The following is a 15,988-nucleotide window of genomic DNA, read 5'->3' on the forward strand; positions in this document are numbered from 1 at the left end:
TTTTTTTTTTTTTTTTTTAGGTACGGGGGATTGAAGTCGGGTCCAAGGCAGGCGGCGGAACCGCTGAGCTAAATCCCCAGCCCTCCTTAGCCACTTCTAAAAATTGCAGCCTGGGCTGGGGATTTAGTCCAGGCATTCTACCACCTGCCTCACAAGCACAAGGTCCTCAGTTTGATTCCTGGTACCAAAAAAGTTTAAAAATTTTTTTAAAATTGCAGTCTGTCTTTTGATATTCCTTTTCTTATGCAAATACCTGCATTATTTTCTCCTATTTTTCTCTACCTATCATGCCATATATTTTACTTATTATCTTTATTAATGTCCTTTCTAACTAGAGTATAAACAACAAGTCAAGGATTTTTGTCTGCTTTGTTTAGAGTTTCTTTGTTGACAACCAGCAGTTAACAAGCACTCAGTGGTATTTATGGAATGGATGGATGAAGGGACAAATGGATGGGGATAAAGACCTCAGAAGGTGATTAGAAGAATGGGACTAAAATAAAGAGGCTTAGTTAAAATTTGAATTAGATCTTCCAAGCCCATAGCCCCTATGCCAGTGAGGGAAAACCTTTTACAGACCAAGTATCAATACTGAAATTGGTGTTTTGTAGAATTTTACATGAATAAAATACAGCATGTACTCCTTTTTCACCTGTCTTTTGCACGCATGATAAAAATTTTGAGACTCATCTTCATTGCATATGTTACTTTTTTGTGTCTGTAGCACAATTTCCTTATTAATTAATCTATTGAAAGGGTTTGTGATAATGGTTAATCTCTCTCCTTTTTTTTTTTTTTTTGGTACTGGGGATGGAACTCAAGACCTTGTGCTTGAAAGGGATGCGCAGTGCCACTGAGCTAAATCCCCAGCACCTTTATTTGTTTGTTCTTCAAGACAAGGTCTCACTTTGTAGTTCAGGCTGGCCTTGAACTCTCTCTGTAGCCCAGCTGACAAACTCATGGCGTTCCTTCTGCCTCAGCTTCCCGAGTGCTGGGATTACAGGTGAGCACCAAGTGCACACTTCTGTGGGTATCTTAGTAGTCATGGTTGTGTGACCTTGGGGACTGTATCTAGTCCCTTCCCTTCAGTCTCTTTCACTGCCTCTCTGCTTTCTGGCTGCCATGAAGTGAGCAAATTTGCACTACTATATTCTCCTGCCAAGATATTTCTCCTTGGGGCCAGCTTCCCATGGACTGAAATCTCTGAAACCCTGAGCAAAAATAAACATTTTCTTCTTTAAGATGTGTATGTAGGTATTTTATAATGGAAAAGAGACTAATACAGAAAATAGATACTGGGAGTATGGGGAATGCAGTGACTATATCTGATCATCTGGTTTACAACCCTTTCAAACTGATTTGCAGGAATAATTTGGAAAAGTTTGGAGAAGCAGGCTGTAGATAGTCTTGAATGCTAAAAAAAAAAACAGTCTTGAATGCTGTAAGCTTTGGTTGATGGGTGATTCCTGTGGGATCTCAGAAGATCAGAATGCTGCTAGGAATGGGGACAGTCAAGATTGTGCTCATGAGCTTTCAGATGGGAACAAGGATTCTATTGGAATTAGACTAGAGGCTGTGTATATTACATTTTGGCAAAGAACTTCTTGGTATTTTGTCCATGTTCTGGGTCTGTGAGGGAGACTGAGTTTAAAGATGATTTCAGAGGAAGGCCTGGAAAACTGGGCAGTGTGCAGCAGGTTTGAAATCTTTGTCAAGAGCCCCAAGAGGGGATGCAGGAAGCTGGGGAGTGAGGCCAAAGCTGCAATGGAGACTCGAGGAATTTGGAAATGCCTCATACGTGGAGCATCTGCTGAGGAAAGCTGCAAGCAGTGATCACAGTCAGCCCAGTAGATAGACTGTGGAGGCTGCCCCTGCCCTTTGGAGCTATGTCAAGCTACTTGGTGCCCTGGATACTGGTCATTCGCTGCAGGAGTTAATGTGTGCCCTGCTGGGCTCTGGTCTCATTTTTGTCAGATCCCTTTCTATTTCCTTTTTCTCCTTTTTGGGACAGGAATACCAAGAGCCAGGGATTTAGCTCAGTAGTTCTGCTGCCTGCCTCACAAATGCAAGGTCCAGAGTTTGATCCCTGGCTTAAAAAAAAAAAAAAAAAAAAAGTATGGAACAGGAATAGCTATTTACCCTCTGTCATTTTACCTTTTTTTTTAATTGTTTTTTTATTCATTTTTTATTTTTTATTTTTTGAGACAGGATCTCTTTAGTGCAGGCCGACTTTGAACTCACTACGTAGTCTAGGCTGGCCTCCAACTTGAGGTGATCATCCTGCCTCAGCCTCCCAAGTGCTGGGATTACAGGTGTGCACCATCTCAGCTGGCTGTACTATTGTATCTTCTTTTTCTTCTTTTTAGCAAAACCTCTATTGGTATTTAATTATTTTTGGTACTGGGGACCAAACTCTGGACTTTGTGCTTGTGAGGCAGGTGATAGAACCACTGAGCTAAATCCCTGGCCTACTATTGGTATTTTAGATATATATGATGATAACATTCATCCTAGGGAATTTGCCATTGTATCTTGGGAGCACATAACTAACTTTTAAAATTTTATAGGGGTAGGCCAGGGATTTAGCTCAGTGGTGCCGTCACCTGCCTCACAAGCACAAGGTCCAAAGTTTGATCTCCAGTATCCAGTAGCAAAAAACACAAAAATTTTTTTTACAGGGGTAGCTGGGTATCATTGTGCACACCTGTAATCCCAACACATGAGAGGCTAAGGCAGGAAGATCGCTGGGAGTTTGAGGTCAGCATGGGCTACACAGCGAGTTCAAGGTCAGCCTGCAAGACCCTGTCTCAAACAAACAAACAAATAAATTGGACTTTTCAGCAATCCTGGGACTTGGGAGGGAGGAATCAAGGCATTTCCATTTGTGTGTAGGACAGTTACATATGTCAGGAAAAATTAGAACTTTTTGGCGGTCACCGGATATTGAACTCTGGTCCTTGATCTTGGCAGGCAGGTGGCGAAACCACTGAGCTAACTCCCTGGCCTTGTTATTATTTCTATTTTGAAATTAAATACGGTTTAAGGAGTCAGACATGTCTGAGTGTCAAGTTGACGAGGGGTAGATGTGATGGTTAATAATTCATTGTCAACATAATAGTTTTAGAGATACCTAGGAAAGCAGAGTTCTGGGTGTGTCTGCGTGTGTCTGGGTGTGTCATGTGGGGACCACCTTGGGGACTGTACCTAGCCCCTGGTCCTTTCCTCTCGAGATCTTTCCCTGTCTCTGCTTCCTGCCACCATGAAGGGAACAGCTTTGCTCCTCTGTGCCCTTCTGTCGTGTTATTTCCACCAGCCCACCTGGACTGAAGCCTCTGAAACTGTGAGCCAAAATTAAAGTTTTCTTATTTAAGTTGTATGCGTCAAGTATTTTGTCAGCAATGAAAAAGTGACTAACATAGGGTTGGAGGAGAAGTATAGAGGGTATTATTATAAGAAAGTTAAATCATTGGCCAGGCATGGTGGCACACACCTGTAATCCCAGCCCTCGGGAGGCTGATGCGGGAGTATCACTGTGATTTTGAGACTAGCCTGGGCTACATAGTGAGTTCCAGGTCAGTCTCAACTACGTAGTGAGACCCTGTCTCAAAAAAAAAAAATTGACAGAGTCTCCCGGGATTTAGCTCAGTGGTGCTGCTGCCTGCCTCAAAAGCACAAGAACCTGAGTTCAATCCCTGGTACCAAAAAAAATTGACAGATGGCCAGGTGTGGTGGCGCATGCCTGTAATCCCAGCAATTGGGAGTCTGAAACAGGAGGATTGCTTTGAGTTTGAGGCCAACCTGGGCTGCATAGAGATTTCAAGTCCAGCCTGAACCACATAATGAGACCCTGTCATTAAAAAAAAAAAAAATTAACAAATGCCATGTGCTCCTAAATAAGAGTTACACAAAACACCATATATCTAAAAATAAAGCCAGGTCTGGTGGTACATCCTTGTACTTGCAGTACTTAGAAGGTTGAGGCAGGAGGATTTCCATGAGTTTGGGGCCAGCCTGGGTTATATAGTGGGTTCAAGGCCAGCCTGAACTACATAGCAAAACCCTATCTCAAAAAATAAAAAACAAAGACAAAACTAATAACAACAACAACAACACTAAAAATAAATTCAGTATAGGGCCGGGGATTTAGCTCAGCGGTTCGGTGGCCTGCCTTGCAAGAGCAAGGACCCAAGTTCAATCCCTGGTACCAAAAAATAAATAAATAAATAAATAAATTCAGTATACATGCTTAACTCAATGCAATTTAAATGGTTTGTAATTCAAAAGAATAAAAACCACTAGAGGGCCAGAGATTTAGCTCAGTGGGGCTGCTGCCTGCCTAACAAGCACAATGACCCAATTTCCATCCCTGGTACCCACCCACCCCCCAGAAAAACCACTGGAGATATATCCAATAGCCCTGTACTTTTTCCTTGTGTATCCTAGAGAAACATTATACGTGTTCAAGGAAACATGGACAAGATTATTCAATGTCTACTCATTAAGTAGCAGAAAATTGGGAGACAATCTAAATGCTAAGGAAATGGGTAAATAAATGTGCATACTTGATGTAATGCTGAGAAAAGGGAATTAATATTATCAACATATATAATGAATGGCTCTTGAAAACAATATTGAGTAAAAAAGTATCAAATTGCTGAATGATACTTAGTGTTACCATTCATGTAAATAAAAACAAACTAATGAGTTTTCTATGGATACACAGAAGTCTTTTAAAAAAGCCTTAGCAAATAGGGCCGGGGATTCAGCTCAGTGGTGCCGCCGCCTGCCTTGCAGGTGCAAGTTACGAGTTCGATCCCGGGTACCAACAGAACAAGGCATGGTGGCTCGTGCCTGTACTCCTAGCACTCAGGAAGTGCGGCAGGAGAATCAGGAAATCCAGAGTAGCCTGGGCTATAATAAGACCCTGTCCAAAGGGGAGAAAAAAAGAGAAAAGGAAAGAAAGAAAACGTTGGTAATAATGTCTATAGCTGGGGAGAAGAAAGAAAAGACCAAAATTAGACGTTTTTCAGTAACTGGCCTTAGTCAAATCACACTGAAACTGGCTCTGGGACGGAAATTTGAATCTCCAAATTCCCGGTTGTTTTAAAACTGTGATGCAATTAGTCCCGCCTCTTGAAAGTCACCAGGCGATGTATTTTGGCCCTTCAGACTCACCGTCCGCGCAGCCTCCACAAAGCAGTCGTAAGCTCCGCCCTCTGAGCTCAGGACGGCGCGAAAACCCAATTGACAAGAACTCCCTCCGAAGCCCCGCGGTCCAGTCTGTGTTCTGTCTGCTATCCCCGCCCAGGCCCTAGTCCGGAGCCCTCAGCCTGGAGCTCCTGCTTGGGGACCCTGTATTCGCCGGCTACCTCCCAGGTGCCTCGCTGCCCGCGCTTTCTCACTGCCTCTTTCCGCGTTTGGCTTTTCGGTGCTGGGCCCAGCGTCCCTTCTCACTTGGCGCGGGTTAACGCGGGGGAGCCTAAGCCCTAGCCTGTGGCCTCCTGCAAGGAGCGGGCCGCCTCAATGGCCTTCATACTGGCTGTGCTGGACCTCTCACGGTCCTAGGAGCTGCGATTCTGGGAAGCAGTGAGCATGGTGGGGATCCTGGCCATGGCGGCTGCTCCCCCTCCCGTGAAAGACTATGAGATTGAGGTGAGAGCGAGTATCTGTCAGGTTCCTTCCTGGGTCTGTTGGAGAATTGTGGGGTGGGCGGAAAAGGATCCTCTGGAAGGGAAAAGAGGGACGTGGTGAGGTCTCATAGTTACGTCATTGTGTAGTTCCATTGCCCGAAGGTGTCATTTCTTAGAGTCGTTCTAAATCCTGACAAACATTGGGAGTGTGAGATGTTTGCGGAATCTTGGTAAATCAGGACTGAAGAAAACACAGCCAGTACTCAGATTCTGAAATGAAATGTGATGTTTTGGGCTTCTGACATGTCACGAAGAACCATAGTCAAAGTTGTGGGTGCCTGATGCGGATTCATAGAACTTTAGCGTTGAAAAGGTTCTTCATTTCGAGTAGTCCACACATCTGCTTGTCCTAGGAATTAATTCTATTTAGAATATCACTACATGAATCAAATTATTTAATAAGGAAACAAATTTCTCATGACTTCAGAGCTTAATATACTGCAGTTAGGAGTCGTGGAGTGGTGCTGATGTTCTATATTTATCAAGTTTCTATGACTAAGCTCTCATTGTGATATTCTAGTCTTTGAAGTAGTGGGTTAGCATCTGAAGCTATACTGTCCTGTATTTTTACACCTTTTCAATTTAGGTAGCGTTCTCCTTGATGTCTGGGTATCCTTGAAGTGAGCTAAAATGTGTGTCCACTTAAATGCAGATTTTCTTATTTTTTGGAGTAAAGTAACTTTGTCTAATTTTTTTTCCTGGTATTGGAAATTGAATCAATCACCTTCACACTGAGCCACGTCCCCAGCCTTTTAGTTTTTAGTCTCATATTAATTTTTGGTCCAAAAAGATACAATAGGGCTTATTTTCAGGGGGTGTCTTATTTTTTTCATGTCCAAATTCAAATTATATTTATGTCAAATACAGTCATGCAGCTTCTGGAACATCGTCATAACTCTCTAAACCCTGAATTCTAGCCTTCATTTCTTGCGACTCTATTTCCTGTAGAACCATTGGCCCCAATCTCTCATGTCCAGTAATAAACCTCACCTTAAATGAGCACTTCTTGAGCATGTGGCCTGCTCCTAGTGCACTGGCAACATGGTTGTCAGTGATTTTTTTTTGTACTGGGAATCGAACTCAGAACCTTGCTCTTGTGAGGCTGCAGCAGCACTGAGCTAAATCCCCAACCCTTTCAGTGATTTGTATCCCATGAATTCTGCATACAAGTCATGACCTTTTGTAGGCTAGGCTTCAAGAAGTTTTCATTAAATAAAATTTTTTTTGGTTTTTGTTTTTTTATACTGGGGATTGAACTTAGGACCTTGAGCTTTCGAGTCAGCTGTGGTGCCACTGAACTAAATCCCCAGCCCAAAATCGAGTGTTAATTGAAGACTTACAAGACAGGAATGGCAATAAAAATGACAATAGTTAAGAATGATGGTCTACACAAAAGTGATGAAAAATTGCAGGCACCAAAATTCAGATGTTTGATTTTGCACAGGTGCATTAAGTACATTTGAAGATTCATTTTAGACATAACCATGGCTGTTATCAAGTGCACATGTTATTCTCGTGTTGTCTTTATACACCGATTGGTCATTTAACAACAAGTCTTGAATTTATCTGTTTACTTGGGTATCGCTTGTATTAAAAGGATCTTGAAAAGGCAAGCCAACATGCCAGGGCTTTTTTTGTTTTTGTTTTTTTGTGTTTTTTGAGATAGAGTCTCATTCAGGCTGGCCTTGAACTCACTATATAACTGGCCTAAAACTAGGTGATACTCCTGCCTCTGCCTCCCAAGGGCTGGGATTACAGGTGTGCACCACTGTGCCAGGCAATCACAATAGCTTTGTAATACAAAATACATTTATGGGCCATGGATTTAGTTCAGTGGTTCCACCAACTGCCTTACAAGTGCAAGGACCTGAGTTTAATCCCCAGTACAAAAAACAAACAAAAAACCCCACTTATTTATTTATGGTACTGGGGATCGAATTCTGTTTTGTCTTGGTACCTGGGGATTGAACTCAGGTCCCTGAGCTTGCAAGGCAGGCCACCGAACCACTGAGCTAAATCCCCGGCCCCGGGGATCGAACTCTGGACCTTGAGCTTGTGAGGTAGGCAGTGGAACACTGAGGTAAATCTCCAGCCCAAGTCATTGAGCCAGGCATGAAGGCACACACACCTGTAATCCTAGGACTTGGGAGTGTGAAGTGGAGGATTGCTGGGAGTTCAAGGCCAATGTAGCCTACATAGTAAGTTTAAAGTCAGCCTGGACTACATAGCAAAACCCTGTCTCAAAGAACAAACAAACAAGAAGAACGAAAAGGTCTTTGTTATTCTGGGCATATTTATTCTAACAAATGAACTGAAGTTAAAAACTGATGGAGGTATATATGCAAGGCCTGTATTCTATCCCCATCACCACACCAAAAAAAATGGTGGGGGAGATAGAGCTTTTTCTAACCAGTAAAGTGATAAATGTTTTCTATTTTTCTAGGCCAGGTTCAGGTATAACTGAAGGGGCTTTTTAAGTAGTTTATATTTTCTAGAATTAAGGTATGCCACAAACGCAGCCTAAAGTAAAATGGAAAATGACATTTTTCTAAAGACAAGCTTATAAATTTCAACCTGGCAGGTTGTTCCCTTTGGTAGCAAGGTTAACTTATACCTGGCTACTAGGCCACCATTCACAGGTATGTCAGGAAACCAGGGTACAAACCATCAAAAACAAGACCAGTGAATTTATCCTATGTTAAGGTACACATTTCCAAATTCAGATCACCTTTATTTGAAAGTAAACTTATAAAACCTTTGTAAAATATGTAGATATATGCACTGCCCAAAACAGGATCACAGCCATGGGTAAACCTACAACTATATGCAAACCTGCATCACATTCAAATTCCTCTGGAAGAGCAAGGTATGGTGGCACATGCCTGTAATTCCAGCACTCTCAGAGGCTGAAACAAGAAGATTGCAACAGGGTTCAAGTAGATTCCTTTCTGCTTCAGGAAGTTGGTTAATTTTTCTGGCTATATTAAAATTTAAGTTTTTCCTACTAGTATCCGGTTTGTGATTTTCTATCTTGAGACGTGTGCTCTACTCCTAGTAGCCATTGCCTGACCTGGTCCTTCTCAGCCATGCCTGGGCTCACTACAACCTCTGCTCAACTTGCTTGGGTACAGTGATCATTGTTGACTGCAAGATACTGATTTATGACCAACAAAAATATGACTGTGTAGCATTACAATCACCTTGATACTTTGAGGGTAATAGCCAGTTCAGAAGGTAGGCAGTACATATTTTAGTGGCAAATGTTATTTTGGTGTTCTTTTACCATAATTTCCACATGATTTAGCAAATTTTGAGGCCCTAGACTTGTTCTCTAAATGTCTGTCTTTTTTAGAAATAGTTACAATGATATTTTTATTTTTAACTAGAAAGGTAAAATGGGCTGAGGACAGTGGCACCTGTGATCTCAGTTACTCAAGAGACTGAGACAGGAGGATCACAAGTTTATGGCCTGGGAGATGTAGTGAGACACTTGTCTCAAAACAATCATGCCCACTGGTATATTCATGTATTCCTAGTTGCTCTAAGTGAGTGCTGAAACAGGGGGATTGCAAGTTTGAGGCTAGCCTGGGCAATTTAGCAAGACTCTGTCTCAAAATAAAAGGGCTGGGGATATAGCTCAGTGGAAGAGCAAGCATGGAGCCCTGGTTCAATCCCCAGAACAAAAAAAAAGGAAATTGATGGAATTGATATTTGTAGGGTTCCTACCATGTGTCAGATTTTATGTATTTTTATAGATTTTTATATATTTAAATACAAATTCTCTGAAGTGGTTGGTGTTATTCAAAGATGGTAAATAGAGGCCAAGAGAAATTAATAAATTTTATTGTAAATATAGTAGTCTTGTTTTTTTGTACCGGGGATCAAACTCAGGACCTTGTGCTTGCAAGGCAGGCAGCGGCACCACTGAGCTAAATCCTCGGCCCAAGTGGTCTTGATTTTATTTCACTATATAATAACTTTTTTGCGGGGAGGGCCAGGATCAAACTGGGGACTTGGTGCTTGTGAGGCAGGCGGCAGAACCACTGAGCTAAATCCCCAGCCTATAAACTTTTTGTTAAAGTATAATATATGTGTGTGTGTGTGTGTGTGTGTGTGTGTGTACATTAAAGTGTAAAATTATATATGTGTATTGTGTGTAATATATGTGTGTGTATGTGTGTACATTAAAGTGTAAAATTATATATGTGTATTGTGTGTAAAATTTGATGTGACTTTGAAACCTGCATATAGGTTTAACTTTCATTTATTTTTCTTTTGCAGTGCTAGGGATTGAACCCGGAAACTCAAACATGCTAGGAAAGTGCTCTACCACTAAGTTGCTTTCCCAGCACTGAGTTTAACTTTAGAGCTCATTTTATTGCTTTATGGCTTGCTTGCTTGCAGTACTGGGGATTGAACCCATGGCCTTTATACTGGGCTACATCTGAGCTCTTTTTTTATTTTAAGATAAGATCTCACTAAGCTGCCCAGGCTAGAATTGAACTTTCCATCCTCCTGCCTCAGACTCCCAGAATGCTGGTATTATAGGCATGCACTACCATACTTGACCTCATTTTTTTTCTAGTATATCATGTTTTTCACCAAAAGGCACCTCCCTTTTTTTTTTTAGAATATGTGCTGCCAAAGCAAGCATGACACCTCCCTTTTTTTAAATCTAGTCTTAGATTAATGTTTAAAATTTGTATTTTATATTATTTTAGATTAATGCTTAAAATTTGTATTTTATATTATTTCCTTGATATAAATGCCTTGTTTTTCTTCTTTTAAATTGCTAGCCATGCAAAAAACGAAGGAAAGATGACGACAGACCTTCCTGTAAAACAATTACAAAATATTTATCACCAATAGAGAAGACTGGAGACAGGGTTTTTTCTCCACCAAAATCCAGTAATATTTTGGATTATTTTAGAAAGACTTCCCCCACAAATGAGAAGGTACCATCAGTGAAAGAGGGCAAGATAAAGTCTTCTGCACTGTATCCTGCTAATAGTACCAGTGACTGTAAGAAACCTTTGGGATGGTTCTCAAGTACAGAGATTAAGAAGAAGGGAAAGAGGGTTAATTTATCTCATCAACTAAATAATATTAAAACTGAGAATGAATCTCCAATTGAAATTAATAGTGATGATAGCGAAGATGACTCTAGTTTAAATAATGATGTTGTGGAAAGTAGTATTTCTGTTTTACATTACAAAAAACGTATAGAGGTTCATGCAGAAAATATCCAAGATACCAAAAAACAGTCACATATGATGACCTCCCAAAAAAATTCCAAGAAAGTAAGTCCTCCAGAAGGTACTGCAGAAAATGATTACAGAAAGTCCAGAAAAAGGAAACAGAGGGATATAATAGCCCTCACTGAATGTTTACCCCTGGCAGAAGAACTAAATCTGCTTAAAAAAGATAGTAACAAGAGTAAACAGAGAAGCTCTTCCCTAACTGATGAATTCAAGAATACTACAAATGATACAAACTTTAGTGATCATGTAACTGAAACAGCCCATTTAAATGATGGTACAATAACTATTTCATATGAAGAGTTTTTAAAAAGTCACAAGGAAAATAAAGTGGAACAAATACCAGACTCTACAATGTCAATTTGTGTTCCTTCACAAAATATTGAAGAAATAGTCAAAAGTCGTTATATAAATGAATCAGAAAGCTGTGAAATATCACAGGCACATTTGAAGACAGTCACAGTTCTTGCACAAGTTCACCCCATCCCCCCAAAAAAGGCAGGGAAAATAGCCTCAATTTTCTTGAAGCAAAAGCATTTTGAGCTGGAAAGTAGCCTGTCTGATCCTGAAAATGAACAGACAACTCAGAAAAGAAAATCTAATGTTGTTATAGAAGAGGAAGAATTAGAATTGGCAGTGTTGGAAGCTGGAAGTTCTGAGGCTGTGAAACCAAAATGTACCCTAGAAGAAAGACAGCAGTTTATGAAAGCATTTAGGCAGCCTGCAGCAGATGTACTTAAGAATGCAGTAAAAAAGCCTTTGGATAAGCAGAAAGACCACAATGAAAAATCTTTAAATGAGGAAGGAAGTGATAATAATTCTAGAAAAATCATGGGAAATCCTGATATCCAAATGGTTTCAAATAATGGCAGCTCACAATCATACACTGATAAAGAAAGTTTTTCTAAGAAGAAAAGTAAAAAAGTGAAGAAAAGGGGTAAGAAAACATTAGGTACGGGTACTTTTCCAGGTGAGACCAAAGAGGAAAATACTCAAAACCAAAAAAAACCTCTTTCTTTAAAAGATAAACAAAATCCAAATAGGCTTAGAATGTGTTTAAGGCAAAAGAATTCAAAAATTTTCAAAAGCAGTACATTACTTAGCAGTGAAAGTTTTTGTGAAGCAAATGATGAACCTTTAAAAATTTCTTCTCTGTGTAACAATAAACCATTAAGAAAAACCAGCATGTCATTTAAAGGTGATAATTGTATGCACTCTAAAGCTGAGCCTGCAGACAGATTGGTAAGTGTTTCCACTCCCAAATCAACCAGAAGATCTGCGAGATGTAGCAGCACACCTACTGCAGTGTCCTTTCAAGGTACCGATTCTGAAGATGTACAGGACAATAGTCCAGTCAAGGCTTCCACTCCCATTGTATCAGAAAAACATGGCCTGTACACGGCAGAATTGATAACAGTACCCTTCGATTCAGAGAGCCCTATTAGGTAAAGTTTTGTTTCTGTTCTAATGTTCTAATATTCTGCATGTATTATTAGTTGGGAAGGAAAATTTTTCACTCATTGGAGAACATTATTTTTTCTGGAACACAGCTGATTTGTAAGAAAAGGAATAGGATTTCAAAATCTTGTTTTTCTTTTTTTCTAATTTTCTTTTTTAAACTTAATTTTATCCCACTGCTCCCTTCACACCTTCCATGTACAAAAGCACAAAAGCTTTGTTTCCATTTTTTTCTTCTATTTTCACTTTTTTTCTTGTCCCTTTCTCCCTCAAAAATCTTGTTTTTCATATTTGAAGTCATTGACAATTTCATAAAAGTTGTAGTTTTGTTTTAGATGACTTCTAAACTCTTATTCATCACAATTGATAATCCCTAGAGAAATAGCCTTCAAGTATAAATTCTGTGTATTTATCATATATGAAATTAAAAATGAATTCCAGGGCCGGGGATTTAGCTCAGTGGCTCTGCCACCTGCTTTGCAAGTGCAAGGGCCCAAGTTTGATCCCTGGTACCAAAAAAAAAAAAAAAAAATCCACAGTGTCATTTCTTGGGTAAACTGACCCATATATGATAAAGTATATACTTGCATATTGGTTCTGGCTAAAATAAGAATGATTTTAGTTTTCCTGTAAGGTTTGTTATTTTTAAAGAAGGAAATAAACAATAAAGTTTGGCTTACTTTTGAATCAAACTGAATTTCTCCTCCTAATTAAGTCCAGAAATTGGAGCTGTTAATGGTTCATTTCTATATTTAATTATTTTATATTATAATGAAAATGTTTCAAAATATCTTTTTCAGAATGAAATTTACCAGAATTAGCACTCCCAAAAAATCTAAGAAAAGATCTAAGAAGTCTAAAGCAACTGATGGAGACTTTACTTCTCAGACCAGAAAGGTAATTAAAAAGCTGGGTGCACTGGCACATGCCTATAATTGTAGCACTCTGAGGTAGTGAGGCAGGATCTCAAGTTTGAGGTAGTGCACATCTATAATCTCAACTATTCAGAGGCTGAGGCAGTTGGATCACAATCACAAATTGGAGGCCAAACTTAGTGAGACTTTGTGTTTTATTTCTTATGTTTTGTTCTCCTTGCGTGTCTTTCCTTCTATATGTACATATGATCCTATGATATATATTGTGTAAGAATATATACACAGTGGTATAGACGATGATAATGTATATTATCTAATGGCACTGCCTGTATCTTATTTATTTATTCTTTTTGAGATGGTCTTACTATGTAGTTTAAGCTGGACTTGAACTCATAACACAGTTTAGGATACCCTGGAACTCGCTGGTAATTGTCCTGCCTCATTCTAAATGGTAGAATTACAAGTGTGTACCACTATACCCAGCAGTATCTAATTTTACTTTCTTCTAAGTCCTTTGGGACCAAAGTCTGTTCTTTTTTCCCTATCATATGTAAGTTCTTGAGGCCAAAGTCTGTGTTTTATAATTTTTTCTTTATAGCATCCAACCAAGAGCTTACATATGGTAGGGTGAGTAATTGTATTTGGGAAGTACTTTACCAGATTTTGGTAACTAAAATCGTGAAGATAGTGGGAGAATACAACAAACATCTTTCTGGGTATTTTGGATAGATGTAATATGTATAATGGTACCTCAGTTCATGAATGCCTTTGTTTGTGAGCAATTTGGTTCACAAGCAGAAACATTTGGCAAAATTTCATTTTTGTTTGTGAATTCTGCATTGGGTGATGAACACAGATGTAGCCATTTTTTCCAGAATTGTGGAATGAATTAAAATCATGATCCAAAGTACCACTATATTCATCAGGACACTTGCAAATAAGAAAGGCCAACTAATTATTACCTACATTTTAACTTAAGATTCCTGATAAGGTTGGAGTAACCATTTCTATGATGATTGTTTAATGTGTTTGCAATTACATTTTTTCTATTATATATTTCTTTTTTATTATTAAATGGAAAATACTAGCTCTGAACTAAGTTAATATTTCAAATTTTTGTCTAGGCCAACAATACTTCAAAAAATATTTCAAAAGCCAAGCAACTGATTGAGAAAGCAAAAGCCTTACACATCAGTAGGTCAAAGGCTAATGAAGAAATAGCCTTACCTTTAAGGCGTTCCTCTAGGCATCAGGCTCTTCGAGAAAGGGAGAAATCTTCAGAAGCGGATGTAAGTATTACAACTGTTATAAGTATTCCATCTGTTAGTATAAATTGTTTCATTTTGCTCTTTGGTGTGGAAGAGGAACCATTATAAAGTAGGAGATTGAATTGTATGACAGCCTTAAAGTGATAGAAAGAGAATCATTTGGAATTCTATTTTAAAGCCTATCACTCGTTTTAGCTTATAAAATACAGTACAGATCTTCCTCAAGTCACTCAAGACTTTCATCAGCTATATCTGGCTCCCTTCCCTTTCCTCAAAGCCGTTCTTTGTGGTATTCATACTATTTGTTTATCTCATTTTTTATTTTATTGACACTGCTGTTTTCATTTTATTGTCTCAGCTTCAAATATACATTCCAAGAGGGCCAGGGATTTAGCTCAGTGGTGCTACTCCTGCCTGGCAAGCATAAGGTCCTGAGTTTAATTCCTGGTGCCAAAAAGAAAAAAAATATATATATATGTATTCCAAGTTCTCTCTCTTCTACCTATTTCCTGCTCAGCTTTTTTTTTCCCCCTGTATTTTGAGACAGGGTCTTGCTCTGTAGTTCAGGCTGGCCTTGAACTCACTATGTAGCCCAAGGATGGCCTTGAATTCATGGTGATCCTCCTGCCTCAGTCTCCCAACTACAGGGATTACAGCCATGAGGTACTATGCCTGGCATGTATAACTTTAAGATCATGTGAAATGCAAATTCTTTTTTTAAAAAATAGCTTTATTGAGCTATAATTCACATACTGTGCAATTCATTTAAAGTGTACAATTCAAGGCCTGTAGTTCTATATCTGTCGTAATCAATTTTATAATATTTGCATTGCTCCAAAAACAGAACCCATTTACCTTTGCTGTCCTTTCCTAATTCTTCCATTCCCCTCACCTAGCTAACTACTAATCTGTTTTCTATAGGAAAGTCTATAGCTTAGTCTATTCTGAAAATATCATGAAAGTAATATGTAACTTGTGGTGCTTTGTGTCTGGCTTCTTTTACTTAACACTATTATTCTTTTTCTTTTTTGATACCGGGGATTGAACTCAGGACCTTGCAGTTATGAGGCAGGCGGCACAACCACTGGGCTAAATCCCCAGTCCATATTTTTCTATTATTATTATTATCTTTGAGATTAAACCTAGGGCCTCACCTATGCTTGGCAAACACTGTAGCACTGAGGCACATTCTCAGCCCAATTTAAGACAGGGTCTCACTAAGTTGCCCAGGCTGGCCCTGAATTTGTGATCATCCTGCCTTAGCCTCCTGAGTATTTGCTTTTGTTTGTTTGTTTTTTGGTACCTGGGATTGAACTCAGGACCTTGGGTTTGTGAGGCAGGCCCAGCACTGCTGAGCTAAATCCCCGGCCCCTGAGTATTTGGAATTACAGGTATGTACTTCCACACCTGGCAGCATGTTTTTAAGATTCATCCTTGTT

The 15,988-nt window shown here is 39.4% G+C and overlaps 2 protein-coding genes across 2 annotated transcripts in view; one reads left to right on the forward strand and one right to left on the reverse strand.

Moving 5' to 3' along the window:
• Crlf3 (cytokine receptor like factor 3) overlaps positions 1-5,534 on the reverse strand; it is a 55,078-nt gene extending 49,544 nt beyond the window's left edge. Inside the window, exons 1-2 of the mRNA XM_033763092.1 lie at positions 5,492-5,534; positions 5,176-5,294 (exon numbers count right to left, since the gene is read on the reverse strand). Coding sequence (XP_033618983.1) covers positions 5,176-5,294; positions 5,492-5,534 — 162 coding nt within the window. The remainder of the gene's footprint in view (positions 1-5,175; positions 5,295-5,491) is intronic.
• Positions 5,168-15,988, forward strand: part of Atad5 (ATPase family AAA domain containing 5) — a 45,809-nt gene continuing 34,988 nt past the window's right edge. The window contains exons 1-4 of the mRNA XM_010642369.2: positions 5,168-5,652; positions 10,487-12,393; positions 13,207-13,303; positions 14,406-14,570. Coding sequence (XP_010640671.1) covers positions 5,593-5,652; positions 10,487-12,393; positions 13,207-13,303; positions 14,406-14,570 — 2,229 coding nt within the window. The 5' untranslated portion in view covers positions 5,168-5,592. The remainder of the gene's footprint in view (positions 5,653-10,486; positions 12,394-13,206; positions 13,304-14,405; positions 14,571-15,988) is intronic.

This window comes from Fukomys damarensis, unplaced genomic scaffold (genome assembly GCF_012274545.1).
Source record: "Fukomys damarensis isolate Sample0158 unplaced genomic scaffold, DMR_v1.0_HiC HiC_scaffold_13, whole genome shotgun sequence".
In the NCBI taxonomy this organism is placed as follows: domain Eukaryota; kingdom Metazoa; phylum Chordata; class Mammalia; order Rodentia; family Bathyergidae; genus Fukomys; species Fukomys damarensis.